The sequence below is a fragment of the Rhinolophus sinicus genome, linkage group LG05 (genome assembly GCF_036562045.2).
Source record: "Rhinolophus sinicus isolate RSC01 linkage group LG05, ASM3656204v1, whole genome shotgun sequence".
NCBI lineage: Eukaryota > Metazoa > Chordata > Mammalia > Chiroptera > Rhinolophidae > Rhinolophus > Rhinolophus sinicus.
Genome location: NC_133755.1, coordinates 120,485,922 through 120,505,712, shown reverse-complemented (window position 1 = coordinate 120,505,712; position 19,791 = coordinate 120,485,922). Strand labels below are relative to the sequence as shown.

At 46.4% G+C, this 19,791-nt stretch overlaps 1 protein-coding gene across 1 annotated transcript in view; it reads right to left on the bottom strand.

Moving 5' to 3' along the window:
• The window catches only part of NT5E (5'-nucleotidase ecto), a 55,784-nt gene that overhangs the window by 2,720 nt on the left and 33,273 nt on the right, over positions 1-19,791 (bottom strand). The window contains exons 4-8 of the mRNA XM_019743248.2: positions 11,121-11,318; positions 9,964-10,118; positions 8,439-8,544; positions 6,793-6,942; positions 5,487-5,687 (exon numbers count right to left, since the gene is read on the bottom strand). Coding sequence (XP_019598807.1) covers positions 5,487-5,687; positions 6,793-6,942; positions 8,439-8,544; positions 9,964-10,118; positions 11,121-11,318 — 810 coding nt within the window. The remainder of the gene's footprint in view (positions 1-5,486; positions 5,688-6,792; positions 6,943-8,438; positions 8,545-9,963; positions 10,119-11,120; positions 11,319-19,791) is intronic.

Genomic DNA, 19,791 nt, shown 5'->3' with positions numbered 1-19,791 from the left:
GCTGTCATCAAAAAGAAAAGAAATAACAAGTGTTGGTGAAGATGTGGAGGAAAGGGAACCCTTGTGCATTGTTGGTGGGAATATAAAGTGGTACAGCCACTGTGGAAAACAGTATGGAGGTTCTTCAAAAAATTAAAAATAGAGTTAATATATAACCCAGCAATTCCACTTCTGGGTATTTATCCAAAGAAAATTAAAACACTTAAGTCAGAAAAATATGCACCCCCATGTACATTGCAGCATTTTCAGTAGCCAAGATAAGGAAGCAACCTACATGTCCATCAATGGATAAATGAATAAAGAGCTTGTGGTATATACACATACACAGCCATAAAAACAGAATGAAATCTTGCCATTTGGGAAAACACAGGTGGATCTTGAGGGCATTATGCAAAGTGAAGTAAGTCAAAAAAGAGATACACTATGATTTCATTTATATGTAGAATTCAACAACAACAAAACCAACCTAATAGATACAGAGAACAGGTTGGTGGTTACCAGAGGCACAGGGGTGAGGGATGGGAGAAATGGGTGAAGGGGATCAACAGGTATAAGCTTCCAGTATAAAATAAAGAAGTCCTGGGGATGTAATGTATAGCATGGCAAATACAGTTATTATTCTACTTACTATATAGTGTTGTATATTTGCGAGTTGCTATTAGATTTTTTTCTCATTTTTCATTTTTTTAAATATTTTTATTAAAAACTATAGCTAACACACAATATTGTATTAGCTTTAGGGGTACACCATAGTTGTTCAACATTTATACACCTAAAGAAGTGATCACCATGATAAATTCAGCAACCATCTGACACTACTATGCTATCACAATAGTATTGACTATATTCCCCATGCTGTACGTTACATCCCCATGACTTGTTTTATACCTGGAAATTTGAACCTCTTATTCCCCTCCCCTGACTAGTGTAGTACTCACCTGGCACTATACATAGCTATTAACATATTATGACTATATTCTTTATGCTGTACATCCTCATGACTATATGTAACTACCAATTTGTACTTCACCTTTTTCTCCCTGTTCCCCAACGCCCTCCTATCTTTCACCCCAATAAACCTAGTACCCATGTGACACTAGATTTACTACCATATTACTGATTATATTTCTTCTGCTATACCCTACATTCCCATGACTACTTTGTAACAACCAATTTGTACTTCTTAATCCCTTTCAATTTTTCACCCACCCTCTCAACCCTCCTCCCATCTGGCAACCATCAAAATGTTCTTTGTGTCTATGACTGTGTTTCTGTTTTGTTTGTTTATTTTGTTCTTCAGATTCCACATATAAGTGAAATCACATTGTATCTGTCTTTCTCTGGCTGACATACTTCACTCAGCACAATACCCTCCAGGTCCATCCATGCCTCTGCAGATGGCAAGAATCCATTCCCTTCCATGGCTGAGAAGTATTCCATTGTATATATGTACCACCTGCTCTTTATCCATTCTTCCATCGATGGACTCCCAGGTTGTCTCCACATGTTGGCCATTGTAAACAATGCTGCAATGAACATATGGATGCACACGTCCCCTTGAAGGAGCATTTTGGGTTTCTTTGGATAAATACCCAGAAGTGCGATTACTGGGTCCTTCTCGCCTTTTGTTATAGTCTTTGTTTTAAAGTCCATTTTGTCTGGTATAAGTATTGCTACCCCAGGTTTTTTTTGTGTTTTTCCATTTCCATTTTCATGGCATATCTTTTTCTATCCCTTTAGTTTGTGTGTGTCTTTCAATCGGAAGTGAGTCTCTTGTAGGCAGCACATGTAAGGGTTTTGTTTTCTTATTCATTCAGCCACCCTATGTTTTTGATTGAAGCATTTAATCCATTTACATTGAAAGTAATTGTTGATAGATATGTAGCTATTGCCATTTCATTATTCATAATTTCTATTTCTTTTTCGTCTTAAAGAAGGCTCTCTAACATTCTTTGTAATACTGGTTTGGTGATGATGAACTCCTTTAGCTTTTTCTTGTCTGGGAAGCTCTTTATCTGTCCTTTGATTTTAAATGATAGCCTTGCTGGGTAGAGTAGTCTTGATTGTAGATCATTGCTTTTCATCATGTTGAATATTTTGTGCTAATCCCTTCTGGCCTGCAAAGTTTCTGGTGAGGAATCAGCTGACAGTCTCATGGGAGCTCCCTTATAAGTTACTATTTGCCTTTCTCTTGCTGCTTTTAGGATTCTCTCTTTGTCTTTAACTGTTGCCATTTTAAATATAATGTGTCTTGGTGTGGGCCTGTTTGGATTCATCCTGTTTGGGACTCTGCTTCCTGGTATGTCTATTTCCTTTGCCTGGTTAGGGAAGTTTTCAGGCATCATTTCTTCAAATAGGTTTTCAATGCCCTGCTCTCTCTCTTCTCCTTCTGGTACCCCTATGATGAAAATGTTGGTACACTTGATATTGTCCCAGAGGCCCCTTAAACTCTCCTCATTGTTTTGGATTCTTTTTTTCTTTTGCTATTCTGATTGGTTGTTTTCTGCTACCTTGTCTTCCAAATCGTTGATTCAGTCCTCTGCTTCATTTAGTCTGTTGGTGATTCCTTCTTGTGCATTCTTCATTTATTGTATTCTTCAGTTCTGACTGGTTCTTTTTGTCGTTTGTTTGTTTGCTTGCTATCTCTTCGTTGAAGTTCTTACTAAGTTCCTTGAGCATCCTTATAACTAGTGTTTTGAACTCTGTCTCTGGTAAGTTGCTTGCCTCCCTGTCATTTAGTTCTTTTTCTGGATTTTTCTCCTGTTCTTTCATTTGGGATGCATTTCTTTGTTTCTTCATTTTGGCTGCCTCTCTCTTTGTTTCTCTGTGTTAGATTGATCTGCTACATCTCTTGCCATGTGCCTTATGTAGTAGGTGCTCTGGCACATTCTCCCTGGTCACCTGAGCCAGGTACTTCAGGAGTGTCCATTGTGTGGTTCGTGTGTGCCCTCCTGTTAAATTTGAGCCTTGATTGCTGTTGGCCATTAATGAGTGGGATTGATCATCAGGTGGACTGGCCTCATCCACAGCTTATGGGCTGCTGTGCTTAGGGTCTTACCACACGGAATGAGAGTCACCCCAGCAGGCTCTGGTATCTGTTCAGACCACCCTTTAGGTGTTCTAACTTGTGGGGCTAACTCAGCACTGCTCTGCTGTGGTCTGTAGCCAACCTCCAAGTATGTTGGTTCTGGGACCTTTTGGAAGGGGCTCTGGTGCAGGCCCAGGTCAGCCACTGCCTGTGACCAGTCAGGGCTACCTGGTGGGAGCTACAAAGTGATCCACAGTTGGTTGCTGCCTGTGCTGGACCTGGAGGCATGTGGGAGAAGCCGTGCTGGGAACCGAGGATGGTTGCCACTGGTACTGGGTCTGGGGTAGCTCCCAGACACACCAAGGCCTGCTGCCACCTGCTGCTGGGTGTCGGCTCCAGTAAGGTTCAGCCACAAATAAAGCCTTGTGCAGTATGGAGTTGGGTGTGGTGGGGTACCAGTGAGTTAGCAGGGAGGAGCAGCAGAGCTCACCAGGCCACTCAGATTCAGAGTTGGCTATAAGCATGGGGGAGGGCTCTACACAGGAAAGATGGCACCTGACTGCTGGCTGCACAGCGGGAGAATCCTACATGATGAAATTGCTGACCGTCCTCCATGCCACTCCTTGAGGCCACACACCTGTCTACCCCCCATATGCCTCTGAAGCTCCCCGAGTCACTGTTCCTTCTCTGGAGCCTGTGAGTGAATCTGTGCATGAGCCGTTTAATAAGAGGCTGCCTGGGTTTCCTGCAGCCTTCTGTCCCACCCAGAGGTTGGAATCCTCACTGTTTTTCACAGCCAGATGTTGGGACTCCTTTCCCAGCACCAGTACCCAGTACTCCTGGTTGGGAAGCCTGGTGTGAAGCCTTGCTCCTCCATGGGGAACCTCTGTGGCTGAGATATCCCTCCCAATTTTCATCTGCTACATGGATGTTTGGGGCCAGCCTGTTTTGTATCTTTGCCCCTCCTACCAGTCTCGTCATGGCTTCTTTATATCCTTAGTTATAAACTTCTGTTCAGCTAGACTTCAGATGGTTCTCCAGGTGATTGTTGTATAATTTAGTTGTAATTTTGATGTGTTTATGGCATGAGGAAAGCACAGAGTATATCTACTCTGTCATCTTGGATCATTGCCCCAAGAGCAGATTTTAAAAGTCTTCATCACAAGAAAAACTAAGGTGATGGATGTTAAGTAGACTTATTGTGGTGATCATTTCACAATGTATACGAATATTGAATCATTATGTTGTACACTTGAAACTAATGTTGTATATCAATTATAATCTCAATAGTAAAATATCATTCTAATATTTAAAAAAGAACTCATCTCTGCAGTGGTTCTCACCCTTGGGTATACATTAGAATCACTGGAAGAAAATTTTGCCCCAACACAATTAAATTAGAATCTCTTAAGAGTTGGGGCCAAGGTACTGGTATTTAATTTAAAATGCTCCCCTAATGATTTTAATATATAGCCAGGGTTGAGGACTCTTAGGCCCAAGGCTTCCTCAGCCTTCTGTATGAGTTCTGTCTCTCCAACACCCATTAGTCTGGGTTTGGGTGTTGTACAGCCAATAGCCTCTGTCTCCTGTGGGGCTAAAGAGGACACTATTAAAGCCTCCCCTTCCATCTCCTATCATGGAATGGAAAGAAGCAGCCAGTGCCCTTTGCCCTGGCTCTGCTTTCTACCCTCCTTGGAGTATGCAGCTAAGATGGTAGGTCCACCATGATAAGGCTGAGGAGGAAGCTGGCTGAGTCCTATCCTGGTGATTCAGAGAAGCTGTGCATATATAATACATCTTGTAAGCACACTGTTTCTGCCATGGAGAAGAGGAAGGGGTAGTGTATTCTGTTAGTGGACTTTTAGCAACATGAGGTGGTTCTCAAATGGATTTTTAAAAGTGAAGCTGAGCTATAATGACCCTCAATACTGCCCAAAATATTGACTGGTGTCAAGTGTGGTTCCTATAACTTGCTCCACCAACCCACTGTGTTGACATGGGGATCGGGGGGCATATCCCATCCACTCCTTGATCTATTCACACTAAAAGCTTCTTTAAGAAAGTTTAGATGATTTAATATGATAGTTTTCCACATCCAACCTAAAATTATAGAGGTGCATTTTTTCTGTTAAGTGCAAAAGTTGTATTTCAAAATTTAAATAGTACTTAAAAGAGTTTATATGTTTATATGTACTTAAAAGAGTTTTAAAACAGTTTTCATTTAAAAGTGTTTTTCCCCCCTGGACTTGGATGGATGGGTATGTGTGCTGGGAAGGGATAGGGCACATACTCCCCAATGCCATGCTGTTGTTTTCCAACAAAGAAGAGGGAGTCAGACCCCCAGGGTCAAGATCTGGTTTCTGGCTTCACCCCTCCTGGCATCATGAGTAGCTCTTTGGACCAGTTCTGTTGCTCTTGACTACTTATGGGATATGGAGAGGAGTCATGCTGTGCTTACCTGAATCATGTTGTAAGGCTTCGTCTTTTATTATCTGGTATCCATCTCCACCATTGGCAAGGAAGCTGGGGAGGATCACCTTGTATACCTCATCCATCTTGAGAGGCTCATAACTGGGCACTCGGCACTGGGTACAAACAACTTCTATTTTGACCACCCTATTCCCGGGCTTTTGGGAAAGATCATACACCACATGAATTCCTAGAAAAGAAATGAGTCTGTATATTTTCACTGGATCCAAAGGGAAATTTCTGTTTTCTAAGAGATTTTGGCCAAAATTTGGAATTGGGGCACTAGGCTTTGTTTTCATTTGGTTTGAGCTTGAGTGAAATTTCAGCAAGAGACGTGATGTGACATTGCAACTACACTTGGTTAGGTTTATCCTTGAGTCCACTGGGAGGTCTGAGAACCACTGGGAGGAAAATGGGCTCTGGCCCAGAATGGGCAAGGGGTGACTCTACAGGGAGAAACCACATCTTATAAAAATCCTGAGTGAATTGGTCCAGTAGCTTTGGAAAATGATAAATGGATGAGAGGTGCATAACATTTGTTAAAATTTAGAAAACTGCAAAATGGTAATAATTCGGGCTTGGGTGGCTTTCACAAAACATGCAACTTCCCTGTTATTCACTCTTTCCTGGAAAAATGCAGAATATATGGGTTACCCTACAGGCAGCAGGCTGGGGTCCCACCACCTCCTGCAGCCCCTCAAGCCCCACAGTGGGGTGTTTTGCAGCGGGAGGACTTGACAAAGCAATCACACCCATCAAGTGGGGCCCTCAATCTACAGTAAAAAAAAAAAAATGAGGCCAGAATATGGTTTCAGAGTCAAAGAAGAATTTTAACTTAAAGATTAATTCACTGGACTGTGGAATTATTGACAAAAGTGTTTCAGAAGTCCTTGGCAATTTGGGAAGAATTTATTTAGTTTTCACTGGAATCCATGAGATGAGCAGGGCAGGCTTTCTCACTGCATTCAGAGAGGTTGAAGACTTGCCCCAGGTCACAGTGGAACCAGAATCAGGTGTTCCAATGTGTCTACACCCCAGGCTGCCCCTCCCAGAAATCATCCATGTTAATGCTTTGGATATGCCCCAATCAGACGTGGCAAATATTGCTCATTGCCAGGGCCTTGGAACTTTAACTAGGACTTAATTTCTGCAGACTAGGAGTCCATGGCCATTAAAAGACTATGCATGGGTGTTGGGTCGTGGAAACCCCGAACAAGCCTGGCCACAGAGGTCCTGGTGAAGGAGCAGCTAAACCAACCAGCAGGAATCCCATCTTACCTGGGAGGGTGACTTACCGCCCACCTGCAGGAACTCTCCAGTGGACTGGCCATAGCGGTGCACACTGTGCTCGAAGGCCTTCTTCAGTGTGGAGCCTTTCAATCGGACCACGTCAAAAGTGCCTCCAAAGGGTAACACAGCAGCTAGGTTCTCCCAGGTAATCGTGCCTGAGGGTAGTCACAGGTGAGGCAAGAAGGAAAACAGTTTGGGAATAAGCTTATGCCAAGACCAGTTTCCTTAGGACTAGTGAAGGAGGTGAGGAGTTGTGGGGCCATGGGAGGCTATTGGGGCACCATCAGCTGTGTCTAAGTGGTTCCTGTCACTTAGGGAGGGAACAGATTCAAGAGACCTCTGGCCATGCCCTCCACCACTGAGCAAGATGGCAGGAGCTTCTACATGGCTGTGGCTCCAGTTACCTGTGCCCTGCCCTGGATGTCCTGGCTTGAGGCTGGATCTTAAGTGGCTGTTAAGCATTACTTAGTTCCTCCAGACAGGCAGTATGTCCCTGCCGCCTGTCCCTGAGACAAGCTTGGGGCTCACACTAAGCTTGACTGGTTTTGACAGAATATCAGGGAAGACTGCAAGAGCGTCTTGAGTGTCTGTCTAGTTGGTTTATTTCACCATATGATATAATCCTGGATATCTGTAAATGCACTAAAAGAAAAAATTAATCCAGTAATACGTTTTGCAGCACAGAAGACAGTTTCGCCTTTCACTTTCCACATGTCAAGTTGGAGACTCAATATTTTGCAGGAATCAGCAGCAATTCCTATTTAGCTTTGTGAGTCAGAAGTTTAGATGAAGCTTGGGATCCACTAACGCTACCCCGCTGCCTCTGTGTGAGAACACACACTGAGAACACACAAGTGTGTGTGTGCCCTTTGGGCTGGGCACTGACTTGAGCAGCCGGGCAGCGGTGAGCGGGCGTGAGCGGGTGAGCCGGGGCCCTGAGCCGGGGCCCTGAGCGGGGGCCCTGAGCGGGGGCCCTGAGCCGGGGCCCTGAGCCGGGGCCCGGAGCCGGGGCCCTGAGCCGGGGCCCTGAGCCGGGGCCCTGAGCCGGGGCCCTGAGCCGGGGCCCTGAGCCGGGGCCCTGAGCCGGGGCCCTGAGCCGGGGCCCTGAGCCGGGGCCCTGAGCCGGGGCCCTGAGCCGGGGCCCTGGGCCGGGGCCCTGAGCCGGGGCCCTGAGCCGGGGCCCTGAGCCGGGGCCCTGAGCCGGGGCCCTGAGCCGGGGCCCTGAGCCGGGGCCCTGAGCCGGGGCCCTGAGCCGGGGCCCTGAGCCGGGGCCCTGAGCCGGGGCCCTGAGCCGGGGCCCTGAGCCGGGGCCCTGAGCCGGGGCCCTGAGCCGGGGCCCTGAGCCGGGGCCCTGAGCCGGGCCCTGAGCCGGGGCCCTGAGCCGGGGCCCTGAGCCGGGGCCCTGAGCCGGGGCCCTGAGCCGGGGCCCTGAGCCGGGGCCCTGAGCCGGGGCCCTGAGCCGGGGCCCTGAGCCGGGGCCCTGAGCCGGGGCCCTGAGCCGGGGCCCTGGGCCGGGGCCCTGAGCCGGGGCCCTGAGCCGGGGCCCTGAGCCGGGGCCCTGAGCCGGGGCCCTGAGCCGGGGCCCTGAGCCGGGGCCCTGAGCCGGGGCCCTGAGCCGGGGCCCTGAGCCGGGGCCCTGAGCCGGGCTTACCGTTGTTCCGCTCGTCGATGGGTGACCGAATGCCGCCTCCATTTAAAATGCACATGGACACGTGGTTCCAGGACAGGTCATCCAAGTGTCTAAGGTTGTTGTTAATCTGCAACGGTAGCGTGAATGTACATTACTTACTGTGGGTCTTCTTCCTTAGGATCAGTTCCGGGAAGTTGGTTATTTCCTGAAGAAACAAAGCTGCTTCCCTGCTCCTGTGTTCCCCAGAGATTTCTCAAGTCTAACTAGAACTTGTTTTATGCTCTGAGAAGCCAAACCGGGATATTGTGACCAGTCCCATGTCAGACCCCGGAAAGCAAGTAGCTCTGCGCCCCCTCTCCTAAGACCCCGGTACTGTCAGGCCAGAGGGCCTCAGCGAATCCAGCCCTCGTGGTGCCAGGACAGGGCCTCCGCGCGCCACCACTCCTCCACGGCCGGCCTCCCAGGGCAGGCGCCACACTCGCCCCTGAAGGCAGGACTGAAACCCTGTGGACTCCAGGCCTCAGGCCAATAAGAACCCTGGCCTCCAGGTCTAGGTCCCCAGCCAGTTCCCAAGCTGGCAATTTTAAAGGCACAGAGACAGCCTCCCGAAACTGGGGAGAATCCGTTTCATTCTTGCTTTTCTTTTGCAAAGTTTATGTTTAGTTACAGGAAAGAAAATGTATACATTCTCAATGGGAAAAAAAAATGCAGTGCAAAACCAAAACTTTAATTACACTTGCCCTAGTCTCTTAACAGAGAGGTAAGCACTGCTTACAGTCTGGGGTGTTTCCTTAGAGACCTTTCTCTAAACATCCACATACTGGCTTGTCTTTAGCTACTTCTCTTGTAGCCTTGGTCGTGCCTTGGAAAGTGTGAATGCTGTCATGTACTTGGCAGACATTTATTGATGGTGGTTATGTCCCAGGCACTGTGCAGAGCACAGACCACGAAACAACCCCCCCTGGGCTTGTTGTGGGCTGAGTCACCTGGGAGACCTGGTTGAGCAGGGCCCCCATGGGGCTGCCACACGTCTGCCCACTGACAGGTGGACAGAGGGGTACTTTTCATGGGTGATTTGCTCAGCTGCAAGACTTAACTAGTATCATTATAAATGTGTGTTGTCATTCTCTGCTTGTGAAGGAGGTTCCAGTCACACAAGGCCTAGCTCTCTGGAGCCAAGAGGACAGACCAGTGAAACACAGTGGCCACGTTAGGCCCATGCAGATGTGTTTTATCTTCTATGTCTACGTCTTCAGACTAGTAGAGTTGGTGTATTCAGATCATATCAAGGGAAAACAATATACAAAATTCAGGCATCCCAAAATGAACATCTTAAAATAAAGGCTTCAGTTCTTGCAAATCAATAAAGTGATGGTCCCCTAGTCTAGGTGTGTACCTTCCCAGGATGCTCAGCATGAATCCATGCCAAGCTTTGGTCTGGGCACTATGTTTCTTTCTAAATACTCTGTTTAACGATCAGGTTGTCCCTCCTGGCGTCTTTCTTCCCTTCCTGGGCCTAGCCCCTGCATCCCTGTGGACTACTCACCATAGCATCACAAATCAGGTTGCCCATGTTGCATTCTTTAAAGCGGCAGGATGGAGTGGTGCCATCCAAATAGACAATTGTTTTCCCCAATTCCTGGGAAGAATAATTATCTAACTTTTGCCGCCATTTGTCAATCTCTGCTTTTATACCTGGATCTAGAACAAACAAACAAACAAAAAAATCAGCTTGCATTTAAAGCAGAGCTCACATTGGCCTAGATTTTGAAGAAGGAATCAAACGTCATTTAGCCTAACTTTGGTGAGTATACATTTCTTTATCATATTTATGTACATTTTGGTTTTGACTGAAATTTCCTTAGGGACATCTATTCTGTTTCCTGGTAATAAGACCTGGAATGGATCTTAATTGAAAGACATGCTGAGTATCCGAACATCAACTCATCACATCGGTAGGAGTACCTGTTGGCCCACCTAAGATAGCATTAGCGGTGGTGTGGGCTATGAAAGGCCAGCGGAAGTACAAAGGGCCTGCTGAGGTTCTCCTGTCTGTCTGGTCCCGACCCCTCCCTCTGGCTATTGACAGGTCTGTGTTGTGACCATCGGCTTTTCTGAGCACTGTGGCACTTCACTGCCCATCCTTCCCTGATCTGATCATGGTAAAGCAGTAAATGGCAGGTGAGAGAGAAGCATAGCAGTGTGTTTATGTGTACTCTATCAAGATGGATGACATAAAATGCATTTTTACTCTGAGGCCTAGACAAAAAAGGAAGAAAGATATCCCCTCATTTGATAAATAAAGAAACGGAAGCCCATAAGACGGGATAACTTGCTCTAGGCACAGTGCTGCTGGGGATGGGACTAGGGTTGGAGCCTGCTTCGCCCGTTTTGAATCCCTTTGCTTCAGTAATCCTCCGAACATGAGCTAAGAGTGGCTTTCGCAGGCCAGGGGAAAGCCTGAAAAGGTGCAAGAAGCAGTGATATAGTGTCTGATGCTGAGAAGACTTGAAGCAGCAAATGAGGAATTTTAGTTTTTGGGTGTGTTTTAAATCTTATGCACAGAAAGGATAAACTCAAGGGAGAAGCTCAATTCTTCAAAAGTATTACAATTTTGTCTTGCAACATTAACAACAACAATAAAAAAAAAATACAGCCATCTAATTTTTGGATAAGTGGAACATTGCTCTGAATTTCACATACCTTCAGGAATGCTGCTGTTGAGAAGAATGGGATTTCCATGTGCAGTGATGACGTTTCCTTTTTCATCAAAATCGACCTTCAGATAGCCTAGGTATTTGCCAAAAGCATAGGCTTGGACCACGGGAACCTTCCGTCCATCATCGGAGGTGACTATGAATGGATACTTCCCAGCTGGCACCTCTTTGGAAGGTGGATTGCCTAAAATGAAAGAACCAAAGCTGATCAAGTCACCCCTTGTACCCAGCTGGCTGCAGGCCAGCAGGCCACTGGCCAGATGACAGTGAATTCTGAATTGATGACTTGCCAGCTGCTGCTTTATACAGCTGGTCTTGCAGAGCCCCCACTTGGGCACCTGCCCTCATTTCCGAACACCCTTTAGTCACATGAATCCTTTGATTCTCAACTCAGCAGGCATTTGCTAAGCCCTTCCTGAGTCCAGGGCACTGTGCCTGGTGCTGTGGGGGGCACAAAGATACAATACTACTGAGATGATCATACCTCCGTTCTGACCCAGGCTCCATTCTCATTAGCCAGGTGAATAGCCACTTCCCTTCACTGTACTTCAGTTTCCTCACTTGTAAAATGGGTGCAGTAACAATTCATACCTCACAGTTTTGCTGAGGATTAAATGTCTAAACTCCCTAGCGTAGCGCCTGGCACACAGTAGATACTCAATGAATGTCTATTTCTTTCTCTTATGAGGTGACGGCAACTTCTAGAAACCCTAGACACGCACAGAGCTTAGAATCTTTAATGGAAGACAAGAAGAAATGACAAAAGGCTGTCCTCAGGTTTTGCTGCTAAATTCTGTGTCCCCTCCAGTGCCTTTGGGAAGAGCCACAATTACCATGGCAGCCAACCAGCATGCCTACTACCCACCCCAGCCAGACCTCACACCAGCCTGGTTCTGCTGTCTCAGAGGAGACCCCTGCGGAGAGTGTGGGAGCCACACATCACCCAAAGGCTGAGAGGCCCACCCCACCACTGCCTCCTGGACACGTGCCTGCACGAGGGTGGGGTGCACAGCCACGTGGAGCACGGGCCATGACCTCTCATCACTTGGTGCATTTCAGTTCTGTAACTGCTTCCCTCCTTCAGGCACGCTGCAGTTCCTATCTTACCTCCACAGAGACAATTACCTCGTTTGGGCTGTTTTGAATCGAAGACTATAGAACAGATATCCTTGACCTGCTACTGTTTCTGTCACCTCCCTCACCAAAGCTATGAGCAGTCGTTCCTATCAGATGTTTACAGAGGGCCCAGGGAACTTCAGCACGTGTGGGTTCCTCACATGGACCAGTTATAAGAAGTCGGCCAGAGAGCCAGGCCTGGAGCTCTATCTCATTTAATCCTCCGAACATCCCATGAGGCAGGTCTATTATTATCTCCACTTTATAGACGAAAAGACTGATTGTCGTAAGCAACGTGCCCAAGATCACACAGCTGGTATGTGAAGGAGAGCGGATTGAAAAGCGGGGCTGTGAGGCACTGGAGCTTATGTTTTCGCCACGACCCAACACGGCCTACGAAGTGCTACTCTTACAGAGCCTGCAAGAGCTGGTTGCCGAAGGCCACTTACCAAGTCAGATGCAAGCCCAGGGGCAGCACCTTCGTGCCCCACGACGTTTCTAGGCTTCTCTTTACACCTAAGACAAGCTGCATTGAATATTATGAAAAAACCCTGCTCAGCGCCTGTGCCAAGGGCACCCCCTTCCAGCTCAATAACCACAGAGCAGAAGTGCGCAAACACCAGCACTTCACAAGCAGGAAGTAGCTATCGCCAACCTGAACTTCCCATTTTCTTGCTCCCTCTGGGGAAAAAGAAAAAAGTCTTGGTACTTTAGTTTTGCAAAAGCACCAGACTCGAGATGCAGTGCAGGCCTTGTCACATGTCCATTTACAGTGTACAGCCTCATGGGAAACACAGACGTTGGCTACGGCAGTCGTAGATGATCTGATGCATTGCTGAGTAGTGGGGAAGTTTAACATTCTCATCGTCCTCATTCCATTCTGTGCTGGTCCTCCTCGGGGCAAGCCTGGAGGCTGGTCAGGGGACCAGGAGGTGTGGCAGTCCCTTCCAACCTTCTCAGCTGAGGAGGGTTACAGAAGGTTCTCTGAAGCCCTAAGCAGACCGGGCAGGTGCAGTTCCCAAAATACCCACCAGGTGGCACAAAACACCTGTCCAAGAGGAAGTAGCACTAAACGAGCTTCTGAAAGGAGGTCTGGCAGTTTCCTGGAAACCCAAGCGAAAGGCAAGCCTGACTTTTTACTAGCCTGTATTTTTCTGCCTTCCATGGACATATCTGGACTTGAACAGAATGTAAAAGTTAGGGATCTGACGATCGGTCAAATGCTTCATCTGATCAGCATGCACTCTACAAATAGGAGCTATGGATCCCAGCTCCCATCTGACAAGAAACATTTCCAGTTCTGAAAGGCCTTGATGTTCCTTTTGTTAGCACACAAGACGTGTCATCTGCATCTCAAGCGGACTTAATTAGGAACAAGGAGCACACTTCCCACGTGGCTGAGGCAATAGCTAGTTTGGTTAATCTCTGCCTCCTCCTCAGCTAAACCCTCTCTGCTCCCCCTCAACTTGGCAACTCCAGAAAACCACTGGCAGAGAAAACAATCCGGGGCTTGATATTTTCCACACCATTCTGTTCTGCCAAAGATGCTCACGCCCGAAATATTCTTTCCACACAGAGCCACACATCTGTCTCTAGAAACCCGACTTGTCATCTTGGCAAGAGAGAAATTACTCATTCTATTCCAGCCATCTAGCAATACTCTGGGCACCAAATCTGGAAAAGGCCTCTCAGGAATGTGATGGTTCCAAGTGCAGGCCTGAGCAAATGCCCTCCTAGGGGCCAGAAGGGGCCGAGAGGGCAGATTGTGTGGTGACTTGCTAGGGAGCAGAACTTTGACATGGTTTTCAATTGGCTGAATGAATTGTAGAATGTTTTAAGGCAGATCATGCTATGATTTTAATGTATATGGAAAGTGGTTTAAGACTTCCAAACTTCCTATAAAGGGCTAGATAAAAATATTGGTAATTAGCATATTTCACGTCATTGCTTCAAGAGGGACTTGAGTCTCTCTTTTAAATTACTTGAAAGTGCTCTTTTCCACCAGATACTGTTTTTATCTGTCTACTTCTCGACAAGCCTCAGCCTTAGTCACCATTATCTTGTGACTGGGTTACTGTGACAGCCTCCTAACTGGTCTCTGTACATCTCTCCGTCCCCACTTTCTCATCTAGTCTCCACACCACAGCTGGAGTGCTCTTTCTAAAACATGAATATGATCATGTGCTTCCTGCTTTCTTACTAGCCATAGGCAAAACACTATCATTTTGACTTAAGTATCATAAACTATCACACCTACATGATGTGGCCCTTTCTTACCTTGCCAGCTTCCTCTGGTCCATCCTATCTGCACTGCACCAATCTTAGCTCCCCCCATTTTTAGACCACACCCGCCTCCATAGCCTTGCAATATGGAGTAAGACCTAGAGCCAGAGGCCTACAGGTGAATTACATAATTTGGCTTCAGTGTATTCATCTGTCAAATGGAGAAAATAAGACCTGCCTTACAGGGTTGTTGGGAAGATTAAAGAAGTTAATGCAACAAGTGAAGCCTGACGCAGGTAAATGCTCAACAAAGATTAGAGATAATTATGTATCAGGTTAACTCCTGGATCTTTCTGATCTTAGCCCAAATATCAGTTCCTCAGGAGAACGCTCTCTGATGATCTCCCAGACTTGGTCAGGTCCTCCTATATACACTCTCACAGTATCTTACACGTCGCCCTTTATAGCATGCTTTGTAATTATATACTGGAGGAGTTCAGAAGGGGTCACCTCAAGATGTGGTATGTGGATTATTTTGAGCTAAAGGCCACCAAGACCCTCTGGGCTCAACAAAAACTTCTGCCCCCCCCCAACATCCAACCCCCCCATACTGCCTAGAAGTGTTTGAATTAGGGGCCTTGCCCATAATTAGAGATTATCAGAGACAACCTTTAATAACCTATCTACAGTGAAGGGCAAACTTCTAATTACTGAACATCTGCTCTTCTTGTCCTGAGAATGACCTTCCTCCCCCAAGACACCTTACCTTATCCCCAGTTCAGAAGGTCATATCTATCTCATTTCCCCTTTCTGTCTCTGAACCACTCATGTATATGGGGTCTCTGACTCTCTCAGTATGTGGGGTTCCCATGGGTACGTATGTGAATTAAATTTGGTTTTCTCGTTAACCTGTCTCATGTAGATTTAATTATGAGACCAGCTGAAAGAAACCTGAAGGGAAGAGGAAAGTTTATCCCTCCCCCACAATATAATGTGATTGATTTATTTACATACTTTAAAAAGAATCTGAGCAGGATCAGTGTGGAGAAGAGACTATTCCATGATGTGACTACTGCTGGACCCACCAGCTAGATCCAAGCCAGAACAGAGATTGCTTCCTGAAATCCCCAGGCATGCTGGTTGCTGAAACAGGCTGCCCCTCAGGCAAGTATGCAAGGCACCCACTGTTTCCCTATGTGGGGCAGGTCATGCACCAGTACACTTAACCGTCCTGTCCTGTCCCATTTAACCGCTTAGCACAGAGGATATCTATGTTGTCTTGCCACGGCTGGTAAGTTCCCTTAATAAAATCTTGGTATTTGTCAACTTCTTTCTTGGTCTCTCAGCCCCAGGAAATTTTATGTAACAGTCAGTATCCTTTTCAAGAAAATAAGTTTCATGACTTCAAGGGCTGCTGTGTCTTTGGAGTTTGCTTAGCACATAGTAGGTGCTCAATAAATGTTTGTTGAATGACTAAGCTTAAGTAGTTTAGCTAACACTTTCTTCCATAGGCCAGACAAGGTTTTTATGCTTTCCCTGTGGTGGAATCCATCTGTAGAGGAGGGCAATGCCTTTGTGCCCACCCCAATTCCCCTCAATTCAATTTCCTCAATTAATGAGCTCAGTGGGGCTGCTAAATTGGAACCAGAGCTGAGAGTCAAGAGAATGGGTTTTGGTGCTATCTCCCTTTCAGTCTGGTTTCATGACCTTGGGCGAGCCATTGAGCTCCTGGGGCCTAAATTTATAAAACAAGAGATTTGATTAGTGGTTTAAACCAAAAGTGGTTTAACATGTTTTGTTCTGGTTTGTTTTGTTTGTTTCAGCACACAGGAAATTGTATGGCAGTGTGAGCTGTAAAACAGACTGCTCAGGTCGTGGAGGGTGAGGTGGTTCTGGCGCCAGAGCCCAGCTTTAGGCCTCCTGCCACAGATGCTCTTCAGGCACAAGGTGGGGACCACACACTGGCTGAGATGCCCTGTGTGCCCAGCCAGGCAGGCCCGCTGCCATGTCCCCTGCCTCTGGTATACGTAGGCATCCCTCCAAGTGTCCAGGGCACTCTCCTGTCTTCACAGAGCAGTCAAGAGGTGGTTGGCAACCAGAAGGGTGAGTCATGGTCTCCCCAGCCATCTCTGTACCCAACCATGATGACCCACTGTCATGTCCCCTTCAGGGAACCCAAGGGGCCCTGTAATGTTCTCCATATCAGCACTGTGTCCCTCTGTTCGGCACTTGCTTTGATTTACGGCTCAAATTCTTGCTCTTGTACATTCAGTGACGAGTGGGAGGTCTAAAAGAGTATGCATCTTCGTGTAGTACCCAGGGCAGACGGACTAGATGATGCTGGCCTGAAATCCTATCCAGGCGGCCTGCTGTACCGAGTCCTGACTGGTTGGGACAAATCAAGGAGTGCTGCAGGGTGGGAATGGGGTATCACACATCATCTGCTCACCCAGCAAAATTTACAGAGCTTCAATAAGTGCCCAGTGTTTTGCATCTCCGCTGCTCTGAGGGGCCAGGCCTAAGGTCTTTGCTTCATCTTCATGGGGCTGGGAGAGGCTGCTCAATGGAAATAGAGCCGGGAAGGAGTGATACACTCAGCTGTGCATCACCCTCTTCTATAGGATCTAGCCAGCCCCATGGCTTAGTATCCTACTGGATACCAGATTTCCCATTCACTTTTTACATGATAGAATGGGGCTTTATATAACACATGAAAAAACAAAAACAAAAATCATAACACAGCCATCCTCTGGTTCTATCACTATGTCCTGTTAAAACGCAGAATCCAGAGGAATGGGATTAAGAGAGAGAGACTGATTTTCATCTTAACATGCTCTTGTTGTTCCATTTACTATCAGTGCTCTTTTCAGAAGCAATACCTAATTTCTTGAGATTAGAAAGGAGATACACACGACCATAAATTCATGGAAACCTGACATGTCTTTTATAGGGAAAATCAGCATTTAGCTGGAGAAGGTATTGCCAGGGTGGTCTTGTCCAGTGGTCCAGTGGGAAATGCTGGGTGTTTGTATTCAGAGAGGAGTCTAAACGGCTGATTCCCAAAGATCATTCCTTTTAGTCACGCTGCTGAGCAATGGAGCGTGCAGTACACAATTTAAATAAGCTTATTAAAGAGAACCTGATCATTATCTGGCATGGAAGACCAAAGCTCTGCTTCCAATCCTGACAGACTATTTAGAAATTCCCTCATACATGAGCACGAATTTCACAACTGTATGTTTCCAGACCTGGAGGAAATTTATAAACTGAGGACAAGAGAACTGAGTGAGACATAGCCCGGCTGCCTAGGATAAAGCACTGCATGCCTCGTTTCTTATCTTTTAAATGTAGCAAGATATATTTGGTCACTTGTTTATTTAGCTCAGATTCTCAAATTGAGTATATATCTTTTTTTTAAAAAAATTTAACACAAATATTTATAATGGTTCAAGTTGTTAAAGTAATCAGATTAGCCCCAAGATGTATGCAGTTTCTCATGCTAAGCCCCAAGATGTATGCAGTTTCTCATGCTAAGCCCCACGTCAGCAAACCAAAACTTAACGATGTTTCTGTGCTCAGCTCTCCCAGGCAAGGAAGGCTGAGGTCAACCAATCAGCACCTGCCTGCTCAGCACGAGTTACCTGGCCCAACTCAAGACTTCCCCTTGCTCCTTAGAAGGTAAGTGAGCCTGTTTTAACCACTCAGCAAACGCCCAGCATAACTTCCTTGTTCCTGCTCACTTTGGTCTATAAGCCTCTTAGGCCTTGTACAGCTCTTCTGAGGGAGCTCTTTTCTCTCTGCTTAGGTAGGATGCTGCCAGATTCATGAATCGCTGAATAAAAGCCTACTAGGTCTGTAAATTGTGGAAATTTTTCTTTTAATGAAATCTGAGATTAATGGTTAAGTTTATAGGGTTCAGAGAGGTTTAAAAAATTTTTTTTATGAAAGTAAAACTAGCATAACAGAAGATTTGCAAATGGAAAAGAAAAAAATTATTTGCAGTCCTACCACCCTATGGCAATGACCAATATAATTTCAGTGAATTAAAAAACACACATATATACATGTATGGATAGCAATGAGGGGGAAATGGGTGGTGGAATCCATTTTAGGGAGAAACCATTTTCTGTTTAGTAAAACACCTGGGAGAGGTCAAGGTGCTGGTGTCCCTGTTCCTTTCCTCTTCCCTGAGGTGAGGTGAAGCAGATGTGTCTGGGAAGACAGGTTCTCCACCATGGACCAGGTTGGGGTGGTGGTGGTGGGGGGATCCAGGTAGAAAGTGCTTAATTATTTGCATAAAAACAGTGGGAGAAATTTTGAATTTTGGGTAGTCTTGGACACAGGAATAAAGAAAACAACAGGAAAGTGGGAAATGGGTAGAGACTAGGAGGATTGGGTTGAGGAAAAACAGTCTCCCAGTGCGACCTGCCCTGTGGTGGCATTGACCGAGACTTTTGAAGACAGGGGTTCATTCCAGGTTATCGAGTGTGCTGTGTGGTGGCCGGCTCCCCTGTGGTGACTGGCAAACTTGGAGGGAAGCTGCCTTGTGTTGATGGAGTTTGGGGAAACGAAAGTCAGTTTTTCATGTTTGGGTGTGTGCTGCCTGGATAGAAAAGAATAGTTTGAAAGAGGCAAGACCAGAGGTGACTGAGAATTCAACAGAAGTGAAAATTAAAATCAAGGGGACCAGGAAAAATATAGGATCCCCAAGGAATTATCAAATTTTGGGGGAAGGGGGTAAGGAAAGTCCCAGTGTTTCCTAAGTTTTGGGTGATGAAGAGCCTTTTTATTTATTAAAGGGAGGAGCGGTCCCATAAGTTAGCTCGAGGATTTGTGACTCTCAGGTCGTTAAAGTCTGCATAATAAGTTTTTATACAGTTGTAAACAACTTTTTTTTGTATTGTCTTCTTTGTCATTTATTATGTGTGTTTTCCCATGTTGTAGAATATCAGAGAACTGACATATTTGTCTTGGACCTACTAGGCTCCAGGGCCTACTTATGTTCATGTTACCTCATTTAATCCCTACAACACTCTGAGTTAGTCATATCACTGTAGCCACTTTTAAAAATAAAAAGCTGAAGCCCAGAATAGTTCAGCAGGTCCAGAATGTCCAAGGCCAGCCAGCCAGTAGTGATGCATCCCAGAAAGAAACAGGGTCGGTCAGAGTCCAAAGCCCTTTCCACAACCCCATGCTGGGTAAGAGGGTAGGAGAAATAACATCCTCCTCAGAAGACCAGCAGGCAACAAAATGAAGGCAACATGAACTTCAGTCCTGGGAAGAAATTTGTACTTTGTGGTAGGAATGGTCTTATGATT